The sequence below is a fragment of the Chiloscyllium punctatum genome, chromosome 49 (assembly GCF_047496795.1).
Source record: "Chiloscyllium punctatum isolate Juve2018m chromosome 49, sChiPun1.3, whole genome shotgun sequence".
NCBI lineage: Eukaryota > Metazoa > Chordata > Chondrichthyes > Orectolobiformes > Hemiscylliidae > Chiloscyllium > Chiloscyllium punctatum.
In genome coordinates this window covers 45552510-45578363 of record NC_092787.1, presented here as the reverse complement: position 1 = coordinate 45578363, position 25854 = coordinate 45552510, and the positions used below count along the sequence as shown (strand labels likewise).

At 60.7% G+C, this 25854-nt stretch overlaps 2 protein-coding genes across 5 annotated transcripts in view; one reads left to right on the top strand and one right to left on the bottom strand.

The window, feature by feature from the left end:
* pnpla7b (patatin-like phospholipase domain containing 7b) overlaps positions 1 to 8578 on the bottom strand; it is a 340731-nt gene extending 332153 nt beyond the window's left edge. For all 4 annotated transcript variants that reach the window (XM_072566409.1, XM_072566407.1, XM_072566410.1 and 1 more), the window contains exon 1: positions 8394 to 8578. In XM_072566409.1, coding sequence (XP_072422510.1) covers positions 8394 to 8436 — 43 coding nt within the window. In that variant the 5' untranslated portion in view covers positions 8437 to 8578. The remainder of the gene's footprint in view (positions 1 to 8393) is intronic.
* A 57-nt stretch (positions 8579 to 8635) lies between these two features.
* On the top strand, positions 8636 to 25026 carry mrpl41 (mitochondrial ribosomal protein L41). Its single transcript, XM_072566416.1, has 2 exons — positions 8636 to 8740; positions 24395 to 25026. The coding sequence occupies exon 2, from the start codon at positions 24402 to 24404 to the stop codon at positions 24807 to 24809; it is 408 nt and encodes a 135-aa protein (XP_072422517.1). The 5' UTR covers positions 8636 to 8740; positions 24395 to 24401; the 3' UTR covers positions 24810 to 25026.
* The last annotated feature ends 828 nt before the right edge of the window (positions 25027 to 25854 follow it).

The window sequence follows — 25854 nt, the reverse complement described above, 5'->3', positions numbered from 1 at the left end:
ACAGGTAAAATCTCTGCATTGTTGCAAATCCAAAGAATATTGCTGGGCAATTAAATAACTAACTGAAGGAGAGCTCCATGAACATTCTTAGCCTTAACAATGGCAAAACCCAGCACAAACACAAAAGATAATTCTTAAAAAATCTAAGATCACTTTCCAGTTGATGAACTATTTTGGATCCCTCCTGAAGTCTCTATCATCACAAGTGCCGGCCTTCAACCAATGTGATTCTCTCAATATGGTATAAAAGAACAGCTGAGCTTACGGACCCAACAATATCTTAGTTCACATAAGTGTAATGGAGCAGGAGGCCATCATGTGCACACCAGCCCTCTGAATGAGTTGTATGACTGCCATTCTCCTACCTTTTCCCATAAAAATATTGTTTCTATTTAAATAATAATCATCTTATTCCCTCTTGAAGTCTTAATTGAATCTGCCTCCCCTTTGCTTTGAAGTAGCACATTCCAAACCAATCCACTCATTGTGTGGGGAAGCTTGTTCACACGTCACATTTGCTTTATTCTAATGTTCCTGATCTTTTTAATAAAGACCAGTTACTCCTTAACTACTCTGTCCAGCCTCTCATGACTGGAAACTTCTATCATGTTAATTTTGTCTCCAAAGAAAACAATCCCAATTTCTCCAAACTATCTTCACAACTGAAATTTCTCATCCCTGAAACTACTCTCAAACCTCTCTTGCACCTTTTCCAATGTGTTCACATACTTCATAGTGACTTCACAACTATCTGCAAAACTGTTTCAGCACACAGCTATAACACTGGATTCTGTTCAACAATGAGGAACGTTATGCATATACACAGAGGTCACAAAAAGGAGGTTAAATTCAATTTGGTCGTTTACCAAACAATCAACCTACTCTCAAGCGTCAAAGTAATGAAAGGTGTCGTCCAAAGTGCTAACAGGTGACAATTACACGCGAATAACTATTAGACAGAAACCGAACAGGAGCAGACATATTAATGTTGTGGCTACAAAAGCAGCCCAAAGGCTGGGGATTTTGCAGCAAATTACTTCCTGTACTTCCTGACTTCCGAAAGCCTAAAATGTAAAAGTCAGAAGCATGCAATATTCACAACTTGCCTTCTCAATATAGTTCCACAATAGTGAAGAAGCTCAGCACTTTTGATACAAATGCTTAGACTGTATTGGACAGCTTTGTTTTAAACTGTAGCTATAAGTCAAGGTAAAATGGGGCAGTAGTCCAGATACAGAGAGGTAGAACGTCCAACAGAAGCTGCCTGGAGTCAAAGTCACAGAAGAATGTGGAATCACCAGCTGGTACTTTCCTACAGGAAGTCAATTTGATTATGCTCAAAAAAGTTGAACAAAGGAGAGTTTGCTTAAAAGGATATAAGATTCACCCCAATGACACAAGGAAAAGAATCCTGTTAAAACAGGGAATAATTTTGGACTTTACATGCAAGGCTATTTTTAAAGTACAATATAATGTATAAAATGCTTTATGGGGTTTCAGTGCAGCATTTCTGTACTTCATAGTATGAGTTGCTTTGTAATATTTAATTGATTTTAATACATTTGTCACTGTAAAAATCTTAAAATGTGAAATGTTGTTATGCAATCCTTTTAAGGCAGTCACTGGGAATTTTAAGAGTTCTGTCTCCACAGGGGTCATATCATCATCCAGGACACAAGTGACTGCTCAAATGGCACCCCATCCATCACATTAATCATTCACTACCTCTGTAACCAGTGCACAATCACTCCAAGTGGGTACCATCAATCAGATATTCTGTTGCAGCTTGCCATAGCTGCTTCAACAGCACCTCCTAAACTCTCAGCCTCTAACGCCAAGAAGATCAAGCACATGGGAAACCCACTGTCTTCAAGGTTTCCTTCAAATCAATGCATTATCACAGTCCCACCATGGCTGGGTTAAAATCTTGGATATCAGCGTAGCAATGTGGGAACACAGTCATAAAAACAGGTCCTCAACATCAACTAGAGATGGGCAATAAATGCTAACCTTGACCATATTCTCAGAGTGAAAAAATACATTTATAAAACTGAGAATGTATCTCGTGTTGATTCTACAAACATGCAACGCATCCCATTTGCATTATTAACTATTCCAATATTTGCCTGCCCAACATCCCATCTTCGAACCTGAATGATCTTGGGCTCATCCAAACTGTGCTGACTATATCTTAATTCACAGCAAGCCTCTTTCACCCATTACCTCTGATGTTTGATATTGTAGCTCAAGGTCTGTGGAGACCTTAAGTTTAAGGTTCTCAAACTTATGCTAAATCCCCTACTATGCCTCACCTCTTAATATCTGAACTTCAAATTGAGAATGCAGTTTGTTTGAACATTATGCTTACCTCCAATGATGAAATAGGAGGACTGTCTGCCTTCTGACAGAGATAGATAGTGCAAGTGATGTACCTTGTCTGACAGTATAGGTGATAAGAACTAAAACAAATTAAACAATGCAAAATATTCTTTAGTAAACCAAACAAATTACACAGTGCAAACTGCAATATCAGGCTGCTTTCTATGAGGATATCAGAAATCTGGTCCAGCAATTTTTATTCCAAATTGCCTTCAAGTAGTAATGGCATAGGTCATTCACAACAGAAACAAAGACTGACCCCGTGCAGTTTCAACTTTGTCTGGTTATAGGCTTGGTTAAATCCAACCTCAAATTACATGGCTAGACTGACACGTGCAAGTCACCATAGTCCACAGAACCATAGGGTGCCCTCTCATTAAACAGAGATGGCTGGTAAAGTGTTTAAACTCAGAGTCAGGCAAGGTGCAAGATTGAGAAGTTAGGTCCTTCATGGTAATCTTATATCCTAGAACAGCTTTCGATGAAGATTTGCAAGGTTTGTAGTTGTATATATCTGATATTATTCTGGAGTACAATATATCTGGGTGTGCGAGTTAATACCAGAGAGGATTGATACCATCTTATAGAATGGTGTGATACAAGATGAAGGAGAAATGCTTCTAGTAGTGCAAAACGTTTTTGTACAAATCAACCCGCTTGACTAGCACCTGATCCCTTTCACCACGAACACATAGTGGTAGTCATGTCGATTATCTGCAATATGCAATGTAGCAACTCAACAACAATCCTTCAGCAGTACCCTTCAAAATCCATGATTACCACCCGCAAGCTCCACTCACCATTCATTATAACCTGGCAATATATTACCGCTCCCGATCATAGTCCTAGAAGACTAACAACATGCAGGAAGCAGGCAGTCTACAGCCTCTATTCACTTGAGCAAGATGGGATTTTTACATAAACGTGTATACATGTTCATGCCCAGGCTGGAGGTGAGACATTAAAAGGTTTGCTCTACTGACCTGCAAGAAATTGAATGCCCCATGGGTAAGGTGATGTGTCGTTGTCTTATAGGTGGAATGAGGGAAGTTTACGTGGCCATTTACTTGCCTGAGATGATTTACATTTTCATCCAGAAATCAATAAGAACATTACAGTTGGAATTTGACTACTCTCCTATGGCTACAAAAAAACAATTTGCAACAGATTTGACCATTAAGGGATGATTTGCATTGCACTGTTTCTGGCAGTGGAGTGGTCACCGCATTGTGTCTTGAATGCCATGTGATTATGAGAGGATGGCTGAGGGTTGTCTTGTGGGCATTACTAAATGTGATGTTGAGAGTTTTGTATAAAGGACAGACTGTTTCCTTTGTTCAGACAGCTTTTGCCACAACCCAATAAGTTCTGGCCTTTTGGCTAAGATCAAGTGTCTGTTCTTATCAGAACAGGTGTCGAGTTGAGAGTCATCAGAGCTAGTTGAGATCATCGCTGGATTGTGATTGGAGGATCGTTTGGTTGTACTGACCTGCTCTTGGTGGATCTTCATGCTGGCTTCGGCTGAATGCCAATTCAGGGACGAACCAACCTAGGAGCTATGGCCTCAGCAGCCACTCGCAGCCCAGGCCAGGGCATTCGCAATACAGTCAGGGTGACTATGAAGAAGGTGAAGGAGCATACACCTGTTAATCGGACAGTGTTTGTCAAGAAGATTCTGCTCGTGTGCTGTGGATTGTCCCTGTTTCAGTCTCCATCAAGAGGTTCTTCATCCTCAAAGGTGTTCAGGCGGCGAGAGAGAGGTGGGGAAAACTGTCCCAACTCCAGGAAGTATGCAGACACTGCTCCTGCTGCAGACAATGGGGGTCAGTGTCACGGAGGACCTCCAGGAGGTGAAGGGCCAGCAAGCCTCACTCTTTGCCTCGGAGGCCTCCAAGATAATCTTCCAGTCCAGTGTCCGCGCTGTGGAGCAGGATGAGACGTGTTCACATTTCTTCTTCCAGAAGGTGCACAAAGAGAGCTCCATGCTCAGCAGCCTGAAGGAAGATGATGGCTCGGTAACGTCATCTCAGGCTGACGTCACGAGGATCAGCAAATCCTTCTATGCCAGTCTGTATGACTCGAAGCTGACCGACAGCGCGGCCTACCAGTCATTCCTGTCCTCTATCACAGAGGTCTTAGACGACAGAACATGGGAGAGGCTGGACCTATCTCTGGATGAGCTGACCAAGGCCCTCGAGTCCTTCAAAAAGAATAAAACTCCCAGAAACGACAGCTTACCGGTCGAGCTCTATTCGGCTCTGTGGGACTTGATTGGCCAGGACCTGCTAGTGGTGTACTTCAGTATGCTTCTGGCAGGTACCATGAGTGAATCCATGAGGAAAGGCATCATCATCACCCTCATCTACAAGCGGAAGGGGGAGAGGGAGGAAATCAGAAATTGAAGACCAATCTCACTGTTGATTGCGGATTACAAAATCCTGGCAAAGGTCATCGCCAACCGGGTCAGATCTGCTCTGGGGTCGGTGATTCACCCTGACCAAACCTGTGCTGTACCGGGCAGGAAGATCACAGAGTCTCGCACTCCTCAGGGATACGATCGTCTACGTGCAGGACAGAGGGTTGGACACCTGCCTCATCAGCCTGAACCAGGAGAAAGTCTTTGACAGGATATCGCATACATATACGAGAGATGTTCTCTCCAAAACGGGCTTTGGCGAGGGAATCTGCAATTGGATCAGACTGCTCTGCACCAACATTGTCAGTGCAGTCTCAATCAATGGGTGGGAATCAGATAGCTTCCCAGTCAGATCTGGAGTCAGGCAGGGCTGCCCTCTCTCTCCTGCCTTGTTTGTGTGCTACATAGAGCCATTTGCCGAATCCATCAGGAAGGATGCGAGCCTGACAGGGGTGACTATTCCTGGCAGCGGGGGCCTACAGGTTAAGGCCTCCCTGTACATGGATGACGTCGCCATTTTCTGCTCGGATCCACTGTCTTTACACAGAATCTTGTGCATAAGTGACCAGTTCGAACGGGCTTCAGGTCAACTGAGGCAAGAGCGAGGCCATGCTCTTCAGGAACTGGGCCGACCAATCCTCCATCCCCTACACCATCAGGACTGACCACCTGAAAGTGCTGGGTATTTGGTTCGGGGGGGCTGGGACGTGCACCAAGTCTTGGGAGGCGCGGATCAAGAAAGTGAGGCAGAAACTGGGCAGATGGGCGGTCGCTCTCCATCGCGGGTAAAAACCTGGTCATCAGATGTGAGGCACTGTCAGTGTTGTAATGTGTGGCACAGGTCTGGCCTATTCCCAGAACCTGTGCCATCGTAATCACCCAGGTCATCTTCCATTTTGTATGGAGATCAAAGACATACTGAGGTTCTACCTGTCCCGTGTTGCGAAGGATAGGCCTGGCCTCGCTGCCACGGAACGCTCCATAGTTGGACCGTTTCATATCACCTGTCCTTTGTGGAGAAATTTATGAAGAAAAATACCTTTGACCACAAGTCCATCAGGAAGTGATCAGCACGTAGTGTGCTTGAGACCCTTCAGGAAAAGGAGGGAGCAGATCCTTTGGAGCAGTTCCCTGGGCAGACTGTCAAAGTCATTTGGCAGAATGCCTCATCGCCAGAACTTTCCAATAAGCACCTAGACATGGCTTGGCCGGTGGTGAGAAGGGCTCTGCCAGTGAGATCCTTTATGCACGCCCGGACTCTCTCCTGCACCGCACGCTGCCCTCGAAGCGGCTGTGGAGGGGACGAGACTGTCACACACCTCCTTCTGGAATGTGTCTACGCAGAAGAAGTCTGGAGAGGAATGCAGTGGTGTTTGTCAAGGTTCGTCCCGAGCAGCGCCGTGACACAGGACTCCGTGCTCTACGGTCTGTTCCCCGGGACGCACACCAAGATCAACATCAACTGTGCCTGGAGGATCATCAACTCGGTGAAAGTCGCTCTCTGAAACCTGTTGATCTTCCAGCTGAAGGAATTGACCCTGACTGAATGTTGCGGACTGGCACATTCCAAGGTCCAGGACGATGTGTTGAGGGACATGCTGAAGCTTGGGGCAGCTGCCACCAAGGCGCAGTCAGGTAAGACCACCCTGTAAGGTCTGCCTGCCTAAGAAGAACAAGGGACCCACTCTGAAACTGGGCCCCACTGACACCTCAGCAAAATACCTGGATGGTCAACACACAGACTTGTATATACGAATGATTAATTCCAATCTCTGTTTGTAAAGAAATAGAATGTATATGCATGTATGGCATCACCAATTGTATAGATATCAAAATAATTTTATGAATAAAGTATATTTTTGAAATAAAAAAAAGCTTTGCGAGGTGTGTGTTAAAGGATCCTCCAGAAAACTTGAACCCAGGTCTGAGGGAGATGGGGGTGATACCTGACTCACGAGAGGCAAATGGTGATTATACTGGAAATCTGTCAACAGGAGGGATTAATTATTGCAGATACTGAAAACAGAAAATATGGGAAATGACAGTGGGTCAGACAGCATCCATGGAAAGACATCAAGACTCAAAACGTTAGCTTGCTGTCTCTCTCCATAGATGCTGTCTGACTGACTGTGATGTCCAGATTTGTAGTTTTTCAGAGGGAGGGGTTATACCTGGCTCTGAGGAGGGTGGGGGTTATACCAATATCTGCAGGAGAGGGTCAGGAGTTTACACATGGCCCTGAGGGAGGATAGGGATGTTATACCCGGTGAAAGTGAGGACTGCAGATGCTGGAGATCAGAGTCTAGATTAGAGTGGTACTGAAAAAGCACAGCAGGTCAGGCAGCATCCGAGGAGCAGGAAAATCGACATTTTGGGCAAAAGCCCTTCATCAAGAATGAGGCAGGGAGCCTCCGCAGAGGAGAGATAAATGGGAGGGGGTTGGGCTAGGGAGAAGATAGCCAAAAATATAATAGGTGGATGGAGGTGGGGATGAAGGTGATAGGTCGGAGAGGAGGATGGAGGTGGGGATGAAGGTGATAGGTCGGAGAGGAGGATGGAGCAGATCAGTGGGAAGAAAGATTGGCAGGTAGGCCATGAGGATGGTGCTAAGCTGACAGGTTGGAACTGGGGTAAGGTGGGGGGTGGGGAAGTGAGGAAACTGGTGAAATCCACATTGATGCCCTGGGGTTGAAGTGTTCTGAGGTAGAAGATGAGGCGTCCTTCCTCCAGGTATCGGGTGGTGATGGAGTAGCGGTGGAGGAGGCCCAGGATCTACATGTCCTCAGCAGAGTGGGAGGGGGGAGTTGAAATGTTCGGTCATGGGGCGGTGGGGTTGATTGGTGCGGGTGTCCCAGAGATGTTCCCTAAAGCGCTGTTATACCCTGCTCTGAGGTTGTGGTGAGGGTTATACACAGTTCTGAGGTTAGGGTGTGGGTTTCTCAGCTTGGAGGGAGGGAGGTAAAATGGAGGGGGGGGGTGTACCCAGCTATGAAGGATATGGGGTTTATACTGAGACCTAAGGGAGGGCATTATTCTTGGCTGCCTGGGAGTTGGGATTAATTACTGGATCTGAGGGAGGGAGGTTTTATACTGGGCTCTGAGGGGGGTTATATTGAGATCCAAGGGAGGGAGGGTGCAGATTATACACAGTTCCGAGGGAAGGTGGCTTTCACACCCGGCTGAGGGGGTTTATACCCTGCTCTGAGAGATTGGATTCCGTACAGTGTGAAAACAGGCCCTTCGGACCCAACCCGTCCACACCGACCCTCAGAACAGTAACCCACCCAGACCCATTTCTCTCTGCCTAATGCGTCGAACACTATGGGGCAATTTAGCACGGCCTGTTCACCCCGACCTGCACATCTTTGTGATGGGGGGGGGGGGGGGGAAGCGGAGCAAACTCGCGCGGACACGGGGAGAATGTGCAAACTCCACACAGACAGTTACCCCCGAGGATGGAATGGAACCCTGGCTCTGAGGGACGGGGTGGTGGGGTTTACACCCAGGTGTTTTATACCCGGCTCTGGGGGAGGGGGAGGGGGTGTGGTGCCCTGCTCTGGGGAATGGGGGGCGGGGTGACCTTTGAATGAACCAGTACCTGGGTCAAACATCACCTCCGGGTCCGGCGGCCCGGTCTCCATGGCCACTGTACGGTGTTAGTCCAGTCCAGTCCAGCCCGCGTTGCTGGGCCACAGTGTGAGCGGACCCGCGGTTCTCGGTTCCTCCCGCTCTCTCCCTCCCCCTGAGACCGGCGCCGGCACCGGGACCGCCCTCTGACCCAACAACTGCCCCGCTGTTGTGACGCGGCTCCTCATTGGCCAGCTCCCACGGACCGCCGCGACAAGCCGCACCGCCATTGGACCGCAGACGGGCGGCCAATGACGGAGCGGGTTACTGCACAGTGCGTACCTGCGCGAGGAGAGCGAGAGGGAGGAACGGTTCATGGTGAGAGACCGGGGGATACGGGTAAGGGGGAGGGAGCGGGGGATACGGGTAAGGGGGAGGGAGCGGGGGATACGGGTAAGGGGGGGGGAGGGAGGGGGGGAGGGAGGGATACGGGTAAGGGGGAGGGAGGGAGGGGGGGATACGGGTAAGGGGGAGGGAGGGAGGGAGGGGGGGATACGGGTAAGGGGGAGGGAGGGAGGGGGGGATACGGGTAAGGGGGAGGGAGGGAGGGAGGGGGGGATACGGGTAAGGGGGGGGGAGGGAGGGAGGGGGGGATACGGGTAAGGGGGGGAGGGAGGGAGGGGGGGATACGGGTAAGGGGGGGGGAGGGAGGGAGGGGGGGATACGGGTAAGGGGGAGGGAGGGAGGGGGGGATACGGGTAAGGGGGGGGGAGGGAGGGAGGGAGGGGGGGATACGGGTAAGGGGGGGGGAGGGAGGGATACGGGTAAGGGGGGGGGAGGGAGGGAGGGAGGGAGGGGGGGATACGGGTAAGGGGGAGGGAGGGAGGGAGGGGGGGATACGGGTAAGGGGGAGGGAGGGAGGGGGGGATACGGGTAAGGGGGGGGGAGGGAGGGGGGGGGAGGGAGGGAGGGAGGGGGGGATACGGGTAAGGGGGGGGGAGGGAGGGATACGGGTAAGGGGGGGGGAGGGAGGGAGGGAGGGAGGGGGGGATACGGGTAAGGGGGGGGGAGGGAGGGATACGGGTAAGGGGGGGGGAGGGAGGGAGGGAGGGAGGGGGGGATACGGGTAAGGGGGAGGGAGGGAGGGGGGGGGGGATACGGGTAAGGGGGAGGGAGGGAGGGGGGGGGGGATACGGGTAAGGGGGAGGGAGGGAGGGGGGGGGGGGATACGGGTAAGGGGGAGGGAGGGAGGGGGGGGGGGGATACGGGTAAGGGGGAGGGAGGGAGGGGGGGGGGGGATACGGGTAAGGGGGAGGGAGGGAGGGGGGGGGGGGATACGGGTAAGGGGGAGGGAGGGAGGGGGGGGGGGGATACGGGTAAGGGGGAGGGAGGGAGGGGGGGGGGGGATACGGGTAAGGGGGAGGGAGGGAGGGGGGGGGGGGATACGGGTAAGGGGGAGGGAGGGAGGGGGGGGGGGGATACGGGTAAGGGGGAGGGAGGGAGGGGGGGGGGGGATACGGGTAAGGGGGAGGGAGGGAGGGGGGGGGGGATACGGGTAAGGGGGAGGGAGGGAGGGGGGGGGGGGATACGGGTAAGGGGGAGGGAGGGAGGGGGGGGGGGGATACGGGTAAGGGGGAGGGAGGGAGGGGGGGGGGGGATACGGGTAAGGGGGAGGGAGGGAGGGGGGGGGGGGATACGGGTAAGGGGGAGGGAGGGAGGGGGGGGGGGGATACGGGTAAGGGGGAGGGAGGGAGGGGGGGGGGGGATACGGGTAAGGGGGAGGGAGGGAGGGGGGGGGGGGGATACGGGTAAGGGGGAGGGAGGGAGGGGGGGGGGGGGGATACGGGTAAGGGGGAGGGAGGGAGGGGGGGGGGGGGATACGGGTAAGGGGGAGGGAGGGAGGGGGGGGGGGGATACGGGTAAGGGGGAGGGGGGGGGGATACGGGTAAGGGGGAGGGGGGGGGGGATACGGGTAAGGGGGAGGGGGGGGGGGGATACGGGTAAGGGGGAGGGGGGGGGGGGATACGGGTAAGGGGGAGGGGGGGGGGGATACGGGTAAGGGGGAGGGGGGGGGGGATACGGGTAAGGGGGAGGGGGGGGGGGATACGGGTAAGGGGGAGGGGGGGGGGGATACGGGTAAGGGGGAGGGGGGGGGGGATACGGGTAAGGGGGAGGGGGGGGGGGATACGGGTAAGGGGGAGGGGGGGGGGATACGGGTAAGGGGGAGGGGGGGGGGGATACGGGTAAGGGGGAGGGGGGGGGGATACGGGTAAGGGGGAGGGGGGGGGGGGATACGGGTAAGGGGGAGGGGGGGGGGGATACGGGTAAGGGGGAGGGGGGGGGGGGATACGGGTAAGGGGGAGGGGGGGGGGATACGGGTAAGGGGGAGGGGGGGGGGGATACGGGTAAGGGGGAGGGAGGGAGGGGGGGGGGGATACGGGTAAGGGGGAGGGAGGGAGGGGGGGGGGGATACGGGTAAGGGGGAGGGAGGGAGGGGGGGATACGGGTAAGGGGGAGGGGGGGGGGGATACGGGTAAGGGGGAGGGGGGGGGGGATACGGGTAAGGGGGAGGGAGGGGGGGATACGGGTAAGGGGGAGGGGGGGGGGATACGGGTAAGGGGGAGGGGGGGGGGATACGGGTAAGGGGGAGGGGGGGGGGGATACGGGTAAGGGGGAGGGGGGGGGGGATACGGGTAAGGGGGAGGGGGGGGGATACGGGTAAGGGGGAGGGGGGGGGGGATACGGGTAAGGGGGAGGGGGGGGGGGATACGGGTAAGGGGGAGGGGGGGGGGGATACGGGTAAGGGGGAGGGGGGGGGGATACGGGTAAGGGGGAGGGGGGGGGGGATACGGGTAAGGGGGAGGGAGGGAGGGGGGGGGGGGATACGGGTAAGGGGGAGGGAGGGAGGGGGGGGGGATACGGGTAAGGGGGAGGGAGGGGGGGATACGGGTAAGGGGGAGGGGGGGGGGGATACGGGTAAGGGGGAGGGGGGGGGGGATACGGGTAAGGGGGAGGGGGGGGGGATACGGGTAATATGGGGGGGGGGGGGATACGGGTAATATGGGGGGGGATACGGGTAATATGGGGGGGGGGGGGGATACGGGTAATGGGGGGGGGGGGATACGGGTAATGGGGGGGGATACGGGTAATGGGGGGGGGATACGGGTAATGGGGGGGGGGGATACGGGTAATGGGGGGGGGGGAGATACGGGTAATGGGGGGGGGGGAGATACGGGTAATCGGGGGGGGATACGGGTAATGGGGGGGGGGAGATACGGGTAATGGGGGGGGGGGGGATACGGGTAATGGGGGGGGGGGATACGGGTAATGGGGGGGGATACGGGTAATGGGGGGGGGGGAGATACGGGTAATGGGGGGGGGGGAGATACGGGTAATGGGGGGGGATACGGGTAATGGGGGGGGGAGATACGGGTAATGGGGGGGGGGATACGGGTAATGGGGGGGATACGGGTAATGGGGGGGGGGGGGAGATACGGGTAATGGGGGGGGGGGAGATACGGGTAATCGGGGGGGGATACGGGTAATCGGGGGGGGGGAGATACGGGTAATGGGGGGGGGGGGATACGGGTAATGGGGGGGGGGGGGGAGATACGGGTAATGGGGGGGGGAGATACGGGTAATGGGGGGGGAGATACGGGTAATGGGGGGGGGAGATACGGGTAATGGGGGGGGAGATACGGGTAATGGGGGGGGGGGATACGGGTAATGGGGGGGGGGGGAGATACGGGTAATGGGGGGGGGGGAGATACGGGTAATGGGGGGGGGGGGGAGATACGGGTAATGGGGGGGGGGAGAGATACGGGTAATGGGGGGGGGGGAGATACGGGTAATGGGGGGGGGGGGAGATACGGGTAATGGGGGGGGGGGGGAGATACGGGTAATGGGGGGGGGGGGGATACGGGTAATGGGGGGGGGGGGGGGATACGGGTAATGGGGGGGGGGAGATACGGGTAATGGGGGGGGGGAGATACGGGTAATGGGGGGGGATACGGGTAATATGGGGGGGGGGGATACGGGTAATGGGGGGGGATACGGGTAATGGGGGGGGATACGGGTAATATGGGGGGGGGGGATACGGGTAATGGGGGGGGGGGGGATACGGGTAATGGGGGGGGGGGGGGATACGGGTAATGGGGGGGGGGGGGATACGGGTAATGGGGGGGGGGGATACGGGTAATGGGGGGGGGGGATACGGGTAATGGGGGGGGATACGGGTAATATGGGGGGGGGGGGGGATACGGGTAATGGGGGGGGATACGGGTAATATGGGGGGGGGGATACGGGTAATGGGGGGGATACGGGTAATATGGGGGGGGGGGGATACGAGTAATGGGGGGGGATACGGGTAATATGGGGGGGGGGGATACGGGTAATGGGGGGGGGGGATACGGGTAATGGGGGGGGGGATACGGGTAATGGGGGGGGGATACGGGTAATGGGGGGGGGGATACGGGTAATGGGGGGGGGGATACGGGTAATGGGGGGGGGGATACGGGTAATGGGGGGGGGGGATACGGGTAATGGGGGGGATACGGGTAATCGGGGGGGGATACGGGTAATGGTGGGGGGGGGATACGGGTAATCGGGGGGGGGGATACGGGTAATCGGGGGGGGGGGGATACGGGTAATCGGGGGGGGATACGGGTAATGGGGGGGGGGGATACGGGTAATCGGGGGGGGGGGGGGATACGGGTAATGGTGGGGGGGGGATACGGGTAATCGGGGGGGGATACGGGTAATGGTGGGGGGGGGATACGGGTAATCGGGGGGGGGGGATACGGGTAATCGGGGGGGGGGGATACGGGTAATCGGGGGGGGGGATACGGGTAATCGGGGGGGGGGATACGGGTAATCGGGGGGGGATACGGGTAATGGGGGGGGGGGATACGGGTAATCGGGGGGGGGGGGGGATACGGGTAATGGGGGGGGGGGATACGGGTAATGGGGGGGGGGATACGGGTAATGGGGGGGGGGGATACGGGTAATATGGGGGGGGGGATACGGGTAATATGGGGGGGGGGGGGATACGGGTAATGGGGGGGGGGGATACGGGTAATGGGGGGGGGGGATACGGGTAATGGGGGGGGGGGGGATACGGGTAATGGGGGGGGATACGGGTAATATGGGGGGGGGGGATACGGGTAATGGGGGGGGATACGGGTAATATGGGGGGGGGGGGATACGGGTAATGGGGGGGGATACGGGTAATATGGGGGGGGGGGGATACGGGTAATGGGGGGGGATACGGGTAATATGGGGGGGGGGGATACGGGTAATGGGGGGGGGGGATACGGGTAATGGGGGGGGGGGATACGGGTAATGGGGGGGGGGATACGGGTAATGGGGGGGGGGGATACGGGTAATGGGGGGGGGGGATACGGGTAATGGGGGGGATACGGGTAATCGGGGGGGGATACGGGTAATGGTGGGGGGGGGATACGGGTAATCGGGGGGGGGGATACGGGTAATCGGGGGGGGGGGATACGGGTAATCGGGGGGGGATACGGGTAATGGGGGGGGGGGATACGGGTAATCGGGGGGGGGGGGATACGGGTAATGGTGGGGGGGGGATACGGGTAATCGGGGGGGGATACGGGTAATGGTGGGGGGGGGATACGGGTAATCGGGGGGGGGGGGATACGGGTAATCGGGGGGGGGGATACGGGTAATCGGGGGGGGGGGATACGGGTAATCGGGGGGGATACGGGTAATGGGGGGGGGGGATACGGGTAATCGGGGGGGGGGGGGATACGGGTAATGGGGGGGGGGGATACGGGTAATGGGGGGGGGGATACGGGTAATGGGGGGGGGGGGATACGGGTAATCGGGGGGGGGGGATACGGGTAATCGGGGGGGGGGGGGGATACGGGTAATCGGGGGGGGGGGGATACGGGTAATCGGGGGGGGGGGGGGGATACGGGTAATCGGGGGGGGGGATACGGGTAATCGGGGGGGGGGGGGATACGGGTAATCGGGGGGGGGGATACGGGTAATCGGGGGGGGGGGAATACGGGTAGTCGGGGGGGGATACGGGTAGTCGGGGGGGGGGGGATACGGGTAATCGGGGGGGGATACGGGTAATTGGGGCGACGTGATGGATTGGGGGGGTGACGTGAGGGAGTGGGGGCACGGGGGGGTCCTGAGGGAGTGGGGGCACGGGGGGTGACGTGAGGGAGTGGGGGCACGGGGGGGGTGACGTGAGGGAGTGGGGGCACGGGGGGGGTGACGTGAGGGAGTGGGTGCACGGCGGGGGGGACCTGAGGGAGTGGGGGCACGGGGGGGGGGACCTGAGGGAGTGGGGGCACGGGGGGGGGGGACCTGAGGGAGTGGGAGCACGGGGGGGGACCTGGGGGCACGGGGGTCACCTGGGGGTGAGGGGGCACGGGGGGGGTGTGACGTAAGGGAGTGGGGGCACGGGGGGGACCTGAGGGAGTGGGGGCACGGGGGGGGTCCTGAGGGAGTGGCGGCACGGGGGGGGTCCTGAGGGAGTGGGGGCGGGGGGGGTGACATGAGGGAGTGGGGGCACGGGGGGGGTGTGATGTAAGGGAGTGGCGGCACAGGGGTGGACCTGAGGGAGTGGGGGCACGGGGGGGGTCCTGAGGGAGTGGGGGCACGGGGGGGGTCCTGAGGGAGTGGGGGCACGGGGGGGGTCCTGAGGGAGTGGGGGCACGGGGGGGTCCTGAGGGAGTGGGGGCGCGGGGGGGGGTCCTGAGGCAGTGGGGGCACGGGGGGTACCTGAGGAAGTGGGGGCACGGGGGGGTGTGACGTAAGGGAGTGGGGGCACGGGGGGGGGGCGGGGACCTGAGGGAGTGGGGGCACGGGGGGGGACCTGAGGGAGTGGGGGCACAGGGGGGGGACCTGAGGGAGTGGGGGCACGGGGGGGGGACCTGAGGGAGTGGGGGCACGGGGGGGGGACCTGGGGGCACGGGGGTCACCTGGGGTGCGGGGGCACGGGGGGGGGTGTGACGTAAGGGAGTGGGGGCACAGGGGCGGACCTGAGGGAGTGGGGGCACGGGGGGGGTCCTGAGGGAGTGGGGGCGGGGGGGGTGACGTGAGGGAGTGGGGGCACGGGGGGGGTGTGACGTAAGGGAGTGGCGGCACGGGGGGGACCTGAGGGAGTGGGGGCACGGGGGGGGTCCTGAGGGAGTGGGGGCACGGGGGGGGTCCTGAGGGAGTGGGGGCACGGGGGGGGTCCTGAGGGAGTGGGGGCACGGGGGGGGTCCTGAGGGAGTGGGGGCACGGGGGGTACCTGAGGAAGTGGGGGCACGGGGGGGTGTGACGTAAGGGAGTGGGGGCACGGGGGGGGGACCTGAGGGAGTGGGGGCACGGGGGGGGGACCTGAGGGAGTGGGGGCACGGGGGGGGACCTGAGGGAGTGGGGGCACGGGGGGGGGACCTGAGGGAGTGGGGGCACGGGGGGGGGGACCTGAGGGAGTGGGGGCACGGGGGGATCCTGAGGGAGTGGGGGCGGGGGGGGTCCTGAGGGAGTGGGGTCACGGGGGGGGTGACGTGAGGGAGTGGGGGCACGGGGGGGGTGACGTGAGGGAGTGGGGGCACGGGGGGGGGACCTGAGGGAGTAGGGGCACGGGGGGGGGGGGGTGTCGTAAGGGAGTGGAGGCACGAGGGGGGGGGTGTGACGTAAGGGAGTGGGGGCACGGGGGGGGGGGCCTTAGGGAGTGAGGGCACGGGGGGGGGGGGGCCTTAGGGAGTGAGGGCACGGAGGGGGGGCACCTGAGGGAGTGAGGGCACGGGTGGGGGGGGCCTTAGGGAGTGAGGGCACGGAGGGGGGGGACCTGAGGGAGTGGGGGCACGGGGGGGGGACCTGAGGGAGTGGGTGCACTGGAGGGGACCTGAGGAAGTGGGGGCACGGAGGGGGTCCTGAGGGAGTGGGGCCACGGGGGGGGACCTGAGGGAGTGGGGGCACGGGGGGGGGGTGTGACGTAAGGGAGTGGGGGCACGGGGGGGGGGGTGTGACGTAAGGGAGTGGGGGCACGGGGGGGGGACCCGAGGGAGTGGGGGCACGGGGTGGGGGGACCCGAGGGAGTGGGGGCACGGGGTGGGGGGACCCGAGGGAGTGGGGGCACGGGGTGGGGGGACCCGAGGGAGTGGGGGCACGGGGGGGGGGGGGGACCCGAGGGAGTGGGGGCACGGGGGGGGTGACGTGAAGGAGTGGGGGCACGGGGGGGGTGACGTGAAGGAGTGGGGGCACGGGGGGGGGTGACGTGAAGGAGTGGGGGCACGGGGGGGGGTGACGTGAAGGAGTGGGGGCACGGGGGGGGTGACGTGAAGGGGTGGGGGCACGGGGGGGTGACGTGAAGGGGTGGGGGCACGGGGGGGGTGACGTGAAGGAGTGGGGGCACGGGGGGGTGACGTGAAGGGGTGGGGGTACGGGGGGGGTGACGTGAGGGAGTGGGGGCACGGGGGGGGCGGTGACGTGAGGGAGTGGGGGCACGGGGGGGCGGTGACGTGACGGAGTGGGGGCACGGCGGCGGGGGGGGGTGGGGGCACAGGGGGGGACCTGAGGGAGTGGGGGCACGGGGCGGGGACCTCAGGGTGTTGGGGCACGGGGGGGGGCCTGAGGGAGTGGGGGCACGGGTGGGGGCCTGAGGGAGTGGGGGCACGGGGGGGGGCCTGAGGGAGTGGGGGCACGGGGGGGGGGGACCTGAGGGAGTGGGGGCACGGGGGGGGTGACGTAAGGGAGTGGGGGCACGGGGGGGGGACCTGAGGGAGTGGGGGCACGGGGGGGGGGGACCTGAGGGAGTGGGGGCACGGGGGGGCGGTGACGTGAGGGAGTGGGGGCACGGGGGGGCGGTGACGTGGCGGGGAGGGGGGGGGGGGCGGTGGCGGGGGGGGGGGGTGGGCACGGGGGGGCGGGGGGGGTGGGGCCGGGGGGGACCTGAGGGTGGGGGCCGGGGGGGGCCGAGGGTGTGGGGCCGGGGGGGGCCTGAGGGAGGGGGGCACGGGGGGGGGCCTGAGGGAGGGGGGCACGGGGGGGGGGGCCTGAGGGAGGGGGGCACGGGGGGGGGGGCGGAGGGGAGTGGGGGCACGGGGGGGTGACGGAGGGAGGGGGGGCACGGGGGGGGGGACTGAGGGGGGGGGCACGGGGGGGGGGGGACCTGAGAGGGAGGGGGGGCCGGGGGGGGGGGCCGGGGGTGTGGGGGGCCGGGGGGGGACCTGAGGGAGGGGGGAGGGGGGGAGTGGGGGCACGGGGGGGGGACCTGAGGGAGTGGGGGCACGGGGGGGGTGACGTGAAGGAGTGGGGGCACGGGGGGGGTGACGTAAGGGAGTGGGGGCACGGGGGGGGACCTGAGGGAGTGGGGGCACGGGGGGGGGACCTGAGGGAGTGGGGGCACGGGGGGGGGTGACGTGAAGGAGTGGGGGCACGGGGGGGGTGACGTAAGGGAGTGGGGGCACGGGGGGGGGGACCTGAGGGAGTGGGGGCACGGGGGGGGGGGACCTGAGGGAGTGGGGGCACGGGGGGGGGGACCTGAGGGAGTGGGGGCACGGGGGGGGGACCTGAGGGAGTGGGGGCACGGGGGGGGGACCTGAGGGAGTGGGGGCACGGGGGGGGGACCTGAGGGAGTGGGGGCACGGGGGGGGACCTGAGGGAGTGGGGGCACGGGGGGGGGATCCTGAGGGAGTGGGGGCGTGGGGGGTCCTGAGGGAGTGGGGTCACGGGGGGGGTGACGTGAGGGAGTGGGGGCACGGGGGGGGTGACGTGAGGGAGTGCGGGCACGGGGGGGGTGACGTGAGGGGTGGGGGCACGGGGGGGGTGACGTGAGGGAGTGGGGGCACGGGGGGGGACCTGAGGGAGTGGGGGCACGGGGGGGGACCTGAGGGAGTGGGGGCACGGGGGGGGGGACCTGAGGGAGTGGGGGCACGGGGGGGGGGACCTGAGGGAGTGGGGGCACGGGGGGGGGTGTGTGACGTAAGGGAGTGGGGGCACGGGGGGGGGGGGGGGACCTGAGGGAGTGGGGGCACGGGGGGTACCTGAGGAAGTGGGGGCACGGAGGGGGTGTGTGACGTAAGGGAGTGGGGGCACGGGGGGGGGACCTGAGGGAGTGGGGGCACGGGGGGGGTGACGTGAGGGAGTGGGGGCACGGGGGGGGTGACGTAAGGGAGTGGGGGCACGGGGGGGGGACCTGAGGGAGTGGGGGCACGGGGGGGGGGGGACCTGAGGGAGTGGGGGCACGGGGGGGGGGGACCTGAGGGAGTGGGGGCACGGGGGGGGACCTGAGGGAGTGGGGGCACGGGGGGGGGACCTGAGGGAGTGGGGGCACGGGGGGGGACCTGAGGGAGTGGGGGCACGGGGGGGGGACCTGAGGGAGTGGGGGCACGGGGGGGGTGACGTGAGGGAGTGGGGGCACGGGGGGGGTGACGTGAGGGAGTGCGGGCACGGGGGGGGTGACGTGAGGGGTGGGGGCACGGGGGGGGTGACGTGAGGGAGTGGGGGCACGGGGGGGGACCTGAGGGAGTGGGGGCACGGGGGGGGACCTGAGGGAGTGGGGGCACGGGGGGGGGGACCTGAGGGAGTGGGGGCACGGGGGGGGGGACCTGAGGGAGTGGGGGCACGGGGGGGGGTGTGTGACGTAAGGGAGTGGGGGCACGGGGGGGGGGGGGACCTGAGGGAGTGGGGGCACGGGGGGTACCTGAGGAAGTGGGGGCACGGAGGGGGTGTGTGACGTAAGGGAGTGGGGGCACGGGGGGGGGACCTGAGGGAGTGGGGGCACGGGGGGGGTGACGTGAGGGAGTGGGGGCACGGGGGGGGTGACGTAAGGGAGTGGGGGCACGGGGGGGGGACCTGAGGGAGTGGGGGCACGGGGGGGGGGGACCTGAGGGAGTGGGGGCACGGGGGGGGACCTGAGGGAGTGGGGGCACGGGGGGGGGACCTGAGGGAGTGGGGGCACGGGGGGGGACCTGAGGGAGTGGGGGCACGGGGGGGGGACCTGAGGGAGTGGGGGCACGGGGGGGGTGACGTGAAGGAGTGGGGGCACGGGGGGGGTGACGTAAGGGAGTGGGGGCACGGGGGGGGACCTGAGGGAGTGGGGGCACGGGGGGGGGACCTGAGGGAGTGGGGGCACGGGGGGGGTGACGTGAAGGAGTGGGGGCACGGGGGGGCGGTGACGTGACGGAGTGGGGGCACGGGGGGGCGGTGACGTGACGGAGTGGGGGCACGGCGGCGGGGGGGGGGTGGGGGCACAGGGGGGGACCTGAGGGAGTGGGGGCACGGGGCGGGGACCTGAGGGAGTGGGGGCACGGGGCGGGGACCTGAGGGTGTTGGGGCACGGGGGGGGGCCTGAGGGAGTGGGGGCACGGGTGGGGGCCTGAGGGAGTGGGGGCACGGGGGGGGGCCTGAGGGAGTGGGGGCACGGGGGGGGGGGACCTGAGGGAGTGGGGGCACGGGGGGGGCGGTGACGTGACGGAGTGGGGGCACGGGGGGGGTGACGTGAAGGAGTGGGGGCACGGGGGGGCTGACGTAAGGGAGTGGGGGCACGGGGGGGGGACCTGAGGGAGTGGGGGCACGGGGGGGGGGACCTGAGGGAGTGGGGGCACGGGGGGGGGACCTGAGGGAGTGGGGGCACGGGGGGGGGACCTGAGGGAGTGGGGGCACGGGGGGGGACCTGAGGGAGTGGGGGCACGGGGGGGGGACCTGAGGGAGTGGGGGCACGGGGGGGGGACCTGAGGGAGTGGGGGCACGGGGGGATCCTGAGGGAGTGGGGGCGGGGGGGGTCCTGAGGGAGTGGGGTCACGGGGGGGGGTGACGTGAGGGAGTGCGGGCACGGGGGGGGTGACGTGAGGGGTGGGGGCACGGGGGGGGTGACGTGAGGGAGTGGGGGCACGGGGGGGGACCTGAGGGAGTGGGGGCACGGGGGGGGACCTGAGGGAGTGGGGGCACGGGGGGGGGGACCTGAGGGAGTGGGGGCACGGGGGGGGGGACCTGAGGGAGTGGGGGCACGGGGGGGGGTGTGTGACGTAAGGGAGTGGGGGCACGGGGGGGGGGGGGGGACCTGAGGGAGTGGGGGCACGGGGGGTACCTGAGGAAGTGGGGGCATGGAGGGGGTGTGTGACGTAAGGGAGTGGGGGCACGGGGGGGGGACCTGAGGGAGTGGGGGCACGGGGGGGGTGACGTGAGGGAGTGGGGGCACGGGGGGGGTGACGTAAGGGAGTGGGGGCACGGGGGGGGGACCTTTGGGAGTGGGGGCACGGAGGGGGGGGACCTGAGGGAGTGGGGGCACGGGGGGGGGACCTGAGGGAGTAGGGGCACGGGGGGGGGGGGGGGTGTCGTAAGGGAGTGGAGGCACGAGGGGGGGGGCCTTAGGGAGTGAGGGCACGGGGGGGGGGGGCCTTAGGGAGTGAGGGCACGGAGGGGGGGCACCTGAGGGAGTGAGGGCACGGGTGGGGGGGGCCTTAGGGAGTGAGGGCACGGAGGGGGGGGACCTGAGGGAGTGGGGGCACGGGGGGGGGACCTGAGGGAGTGGGGGCACTGGAGGGGACCTGAGGGAGTGGGGGCACGGGGTGGGGGGACCCGAGGGAGTGGGGGCACGGGGTGGGGGGACCCGAGGGAGTGGGGGCACGGGGGGGGTGACGTGAAGGAGTGGGGGCACGGGGGGGGTGACGTGAAGGAGTGGGGGCACGGGGGGGGTGACGTGAAGGAGTGGGGGCACGGGGGGGTGACGTGAAGGGGTGGGGGCACGGGGGGGGGGTGACGTGAAGGAGTGGGGGCACGGGGGGGTTGACGTGAGGGAGTGGGGGCACGGGGGGGCGGTGACGTGACGGAGTGGGGGCACGGGGGGGGCGGTGACGTGACGGAGTGGGGGCACGGCGGCGGGGGGGGGTGGGGGCACAGGGGGGGACCTGAGGGAGTGGGGGCACGGGGCGGGGACCTGAGGGTGTTGGGGCACGGGGGGGGGCCTGAGGGAGTGGGGGCACGGGTGGGGGCCTGAGGGAGTGGGGGCACGGGTGGGGGCCTGAGGGAGTGGGGGCACGGGGGGGGGGGACCTGAGGGAGTGGGGGCACGGGGGGGGCGGTGACGTGACGGAGTGGGGGCACGGCGGCGGGGGGGGGTGGGGGCACAGGGGGGGACCTGAGGGAGTGGGGGCACGGGGGGGGTGACGTGAAGGAGTGGGGGCACGGGGGGGGGGTGACGTGAAGGAGTGGGGGCACGGGGGGGGGGGGGTGACGTGAAGGAGTGGGGGCACGGGGGGGGTGACGTGAAGGAGTGGGGGCACGGGGGGGTGACGTGAAGGGGTGGGGGCACGGGGGGGTGACGTGAAGGAGTGGGGGCACGGGGGGGCGGTGACGTGAAGGAGTGGGGGCACGGGGGGGTGACGTGAAGGAGTGGGGGCACGGGGGGGCGGTGACGTGACGGAGTGGGGGCACGGCGGCGGGGGGGGTGGGGGCACAGGGGGGGACCTGAGGGAGTGGGGGCACGGGGCGGGGACCTGAGGGTGTTGGGGCACGGGGGGGGGCCTGAGGGAGTGGGGGCACGGGTGGGGGCCTGAGGGAGTGGGGGCACGGGGGGGGGCCTGAGGGAGTGGGGGCACGGGGGGGGGCGGTGACGTGACGGAGTGGGGGCACGGCGGCGGGGGGGGTGGGGGCACAGGGGGGGACCTGAGGGAGTGGAGGCACGGGGGGGGCCTGAGGGAGTGGCGGCACGGGGGGGGGGGGGGGCCTGAGGGAGTGGGGGCACGGGGGTGACCTGAGGGAGTGGGGGCACGGGAGGGGGTGTGACGTAAGGGAGTGGGGGCACGGGGGAGGGGACGTGAGGGAGTGGGGGCACGGGGGGGGGTGACCTGAGGGAGTGGGGGAACGGGGAGTGGATGTGAGGGGTGTGTGTGGGGGGGGGTGTGTGGGAGGTGTGGGGGCAAGTGAGAGAATGTGAGGGAGGGTGGGCAGAGGGAGGGGATATGTGCGAGGGGGAGAGAGACACTGGAGGGATGGGGGCAGTGGGGAAGTGGGTGAGCAGGAAGAGGGTAGGGCCAAGCAGGGGTAGGGGGCAGGGAAATCGGAAGAGGGGTGGACGGGAAGGGCGGGTGTGATTTAGGACAGGGGAGGAAACGGGGAGAGAGAGAGAGAGAGAGGGGTTGAGGCTCATGGTGAGAGAAAGACTGAGAGTGACTCACTGGGATGTGGGCTTAGTGAGAAAGGACGGGGGAGGGAGTGAGTGAGGAAGGGAATGTGAACTGTGAGGATGATGTTAAGTGCTTTCAGGAGGATGTGGTTAGGATTGGTGAATGGATAAGATCAGTTAGAATATTATGTGGAACAAATAGGAGCAACTGACACATAGATTCTTTCTCAAGTGGTAAGAGGTAAGAAAGTGTGGATGAACAAAGAGACCAAGATGTCCCTGTTGATAAGTCACTGAAGGTTAACATGCAAGGTCAGCAAACTGTTAGGTAGGCTAATGGTACATTAATCTTTTTTGCAAGAGCAATGAGAGTACAACTAATTGAGTCTTACTTTTGGAAGCTTGGTTGGACCACCCCTGGAGTACTGCAATTTTGGTCTCTTTATTTTGGAAAAAAATATTATACCAACAAAGGTTCTTCAAGAATGTGCCTGGGATGGTGGGACCATCTGAAGAGAAATTGCTGAAACTTAAGATTCTTAAAGGGATAGACAGAGTAGATGCAAGTAAGCTATTTCTCCTAATTCAGAGTCTAGAACCAGAGAGCACATTTTAAAATGGAGGATGCCTCTTAGGTCTGAGTTGAGGTTTTGTTTGTTTACTTAAACGATTGTAGCCTTTGGTTTAGTTGATAAGTGGCAAGTTATATTTGTGCCAGGGAATGATCATCTTCCATAAGAGAGAATCTGAATGTCTCACCTTGACAGTAAATGAAGTCACTGCTGAATCCCCCATGGATGAGTGCAGCTCCAATAAGCTTGTATCATCCAAGATAAAATCAAGCTGCATGATCAGGCCAACTTTAAACATTCTCTGCTTTCACTAGTATGGCATGGCTGCACAGTGAAATATCGACAAGGTGCAGCATTTTATCAATGCTCTTTCAACATCTTCCAAACCTATAACGTCTAGTACCTAGAAGAATGATTAGATTAGATTAGATTAGATTAGATTACTTACAGTGTGGAAACAGGCCCTTCGGCCCAACAAGTCCACACCGCCCCGCCGAAGTGCAACCCACCCATACCCCGACATCTACCCCTTACCTAACACTATGGGCAATTTAGCATGGCCAATTCACCTGACCTGCACATCTTTGGACTGTGGGAGGAAACCGGAGCACCCGGAGGAAACCCACGCAGACACAGGGAGAATGTGCAAACTCCACACAGTCAGTCACCTGAGGCGGGGATTGAACCCAGGTCTCTGGCGCTGTGAGGCAGCAGTGCTAACCACTGTGCCACCGTAAATACATGAGAAGACCAAGTTGTACTCCAAGTTGCATCATTCTGACTTGGAACAATATAACTGTTCCTCATTGTCACTGGATCAAACTCTTGCACCCTGGCTTTGAAATTCTAATAGTCGTGGCTCTGATTGTCCATCTTTTTATGGATGAGCTTACAGGGTGTGAATAGTGCTGGTGAGGCCACATTTATTGATAATTCTTTGAACTGCTGTAGTTCATGTGATGTACATACACTTGTGCTGTTGTAAATGTAGTATTTTTATTTTAGACTTTGTAATGGTTTGATGCAACTAAATGGGTTGCTCATTTAATAGGCCATTTCAGAGTGCATCCTAGAGACAATCACGTTCTGGTGTCATATGAACACAAGGCCAGACCACCAAAGGATTAATTTCAGTAACGCAGTTGAAACCTATGGAGTTGTTTTTAGAGGTCTTTTCACCACATAATCTACATTTGTGTTGCACTTATTCTGAATGTTACTGTTACACAACTCCTTTCTTGGAGCATGTTTTCTGAATTTGAATTGGGAACGCAACAAATTACTTTTGGGGGATATTTTTTCAAGGCCTTGACTTTAGCTCCAGAAACTATTCAGATCACCTATGTCTCTCCTTATCTTTCTTTGTTAGGTGTAACATGGGATTACTATCAAATCTGGCACGGGGTTTGGTGCGTGGAGCTGACCGGACAGCAGAACTCACAAGCAAGCGTGGACCCCGCAGCTTCTACAAATCGCGCGGAGCCAAACCAGCAGGAGTATTTACTTCCAGTGGCAAATTTATCAAAATCAGGAAAATGGTGCCTGAGTTCGTAGTCCCTAATTTAGAAGGTTTTAAACTAAAACCCTATGTGTCTTACAAAGCACCAAAAGGAACAGAACAACCTCTGACAGCCAAGACACTTTTTACAGAAACCATTGCTCCACAAATAGAGAAGGACTTTCAAGAAGGGAACTTTGACCTGAACAATCTTGAAAAATATGGCTTTGAGCCATCACAAGAGGGCAAGCTCTTCCAACTATTTCCAAAAAATTATGTACGTTGATAAGAATTGGATTATTTCCTACACTGATGTTTGAGAGAAATCGAAAGTAGTAGCCATGTATGATAGTATCTCACTAAAATTCACCCATGCTGGCTATTACTCAAGTAATTATAGTTTACTGGACTGGAATATTGAAAGAGAAGAAATGTCAAGTCCAGTGTTTACATCCAGACATGTGGTGCATGGTTTTATATTAATTAAACCTTGTCTTTCATTACATCTGGAGTTGTTTTGCTGAATTCACAATTCTTCCAATCCTTAGACTCACTAATCTTTGTGGCAACATTCCGTTCTTTTCTGTATAGTAATACTTGCTTTAACTTCTAGTTGCACATTTTGCTGTCATGCTTTTATCTTTAAAGGAATACATATTTATTGCATTTTATGAATTCTCTATTTATTGCTGAACTACATACCTTTTAGTCTAGTTTTCCAACCTACCTTGAACCTCATCTACTTATACCTTTGTAATTTGCTTTGTTCAGATTTAACTAAATTATCATCAGCTGACTTTAGATTCAAGGAGGTCTGCTAAGGCTTTAAGTTCTGCCATGAAGCTTCATTCTCAACTGACAGATCTTTGGGCACATGGGGCTAGGATAACCTACAAGATAGTGAGATCCATTGTGTAGGACTGGTTTTATTCACCTTCTCTGCTGTTACTCTTCAGTCCAAAAGTGTTTTGACAAGGCAAAGAGTGATGCACCTTGCTGGACAAGTTGTCAGTTTGAATGGTTGGAAGCAAGCTCCTTTGAGACATGGGTGATCTGGTTGTGGCCTTATTCCTATTTCCTGTCTGCACCACCTTTTCCCCCACTTCTAACCATCAACTCTTTTGATGATCAAAAGCTATTGCTGCTCTCCATGGAAGAAGTTTCTCCTCATCTCAGCTAGAAGTAGGAATGTCCTAAGTTTTAAAACATTTCAGCACAGACAATGCATTAAAAGGCATGAGATTAGAGCCTGTCTATATCCCAACCTGTGACTGGCCCTATTTTCAAAATGGAATTTACAAAATATTGTGAGAGTGGACTGCCTGATAATT

Coding starts and splice junctions, on each gene's coding strand:
- mrpl41 (XM_072566416.1), top strand. CDS start 24,402: ATGGGATTACTATCAAATCTGGCACGGGGTTTGGTGCGTGGAGCTGAC.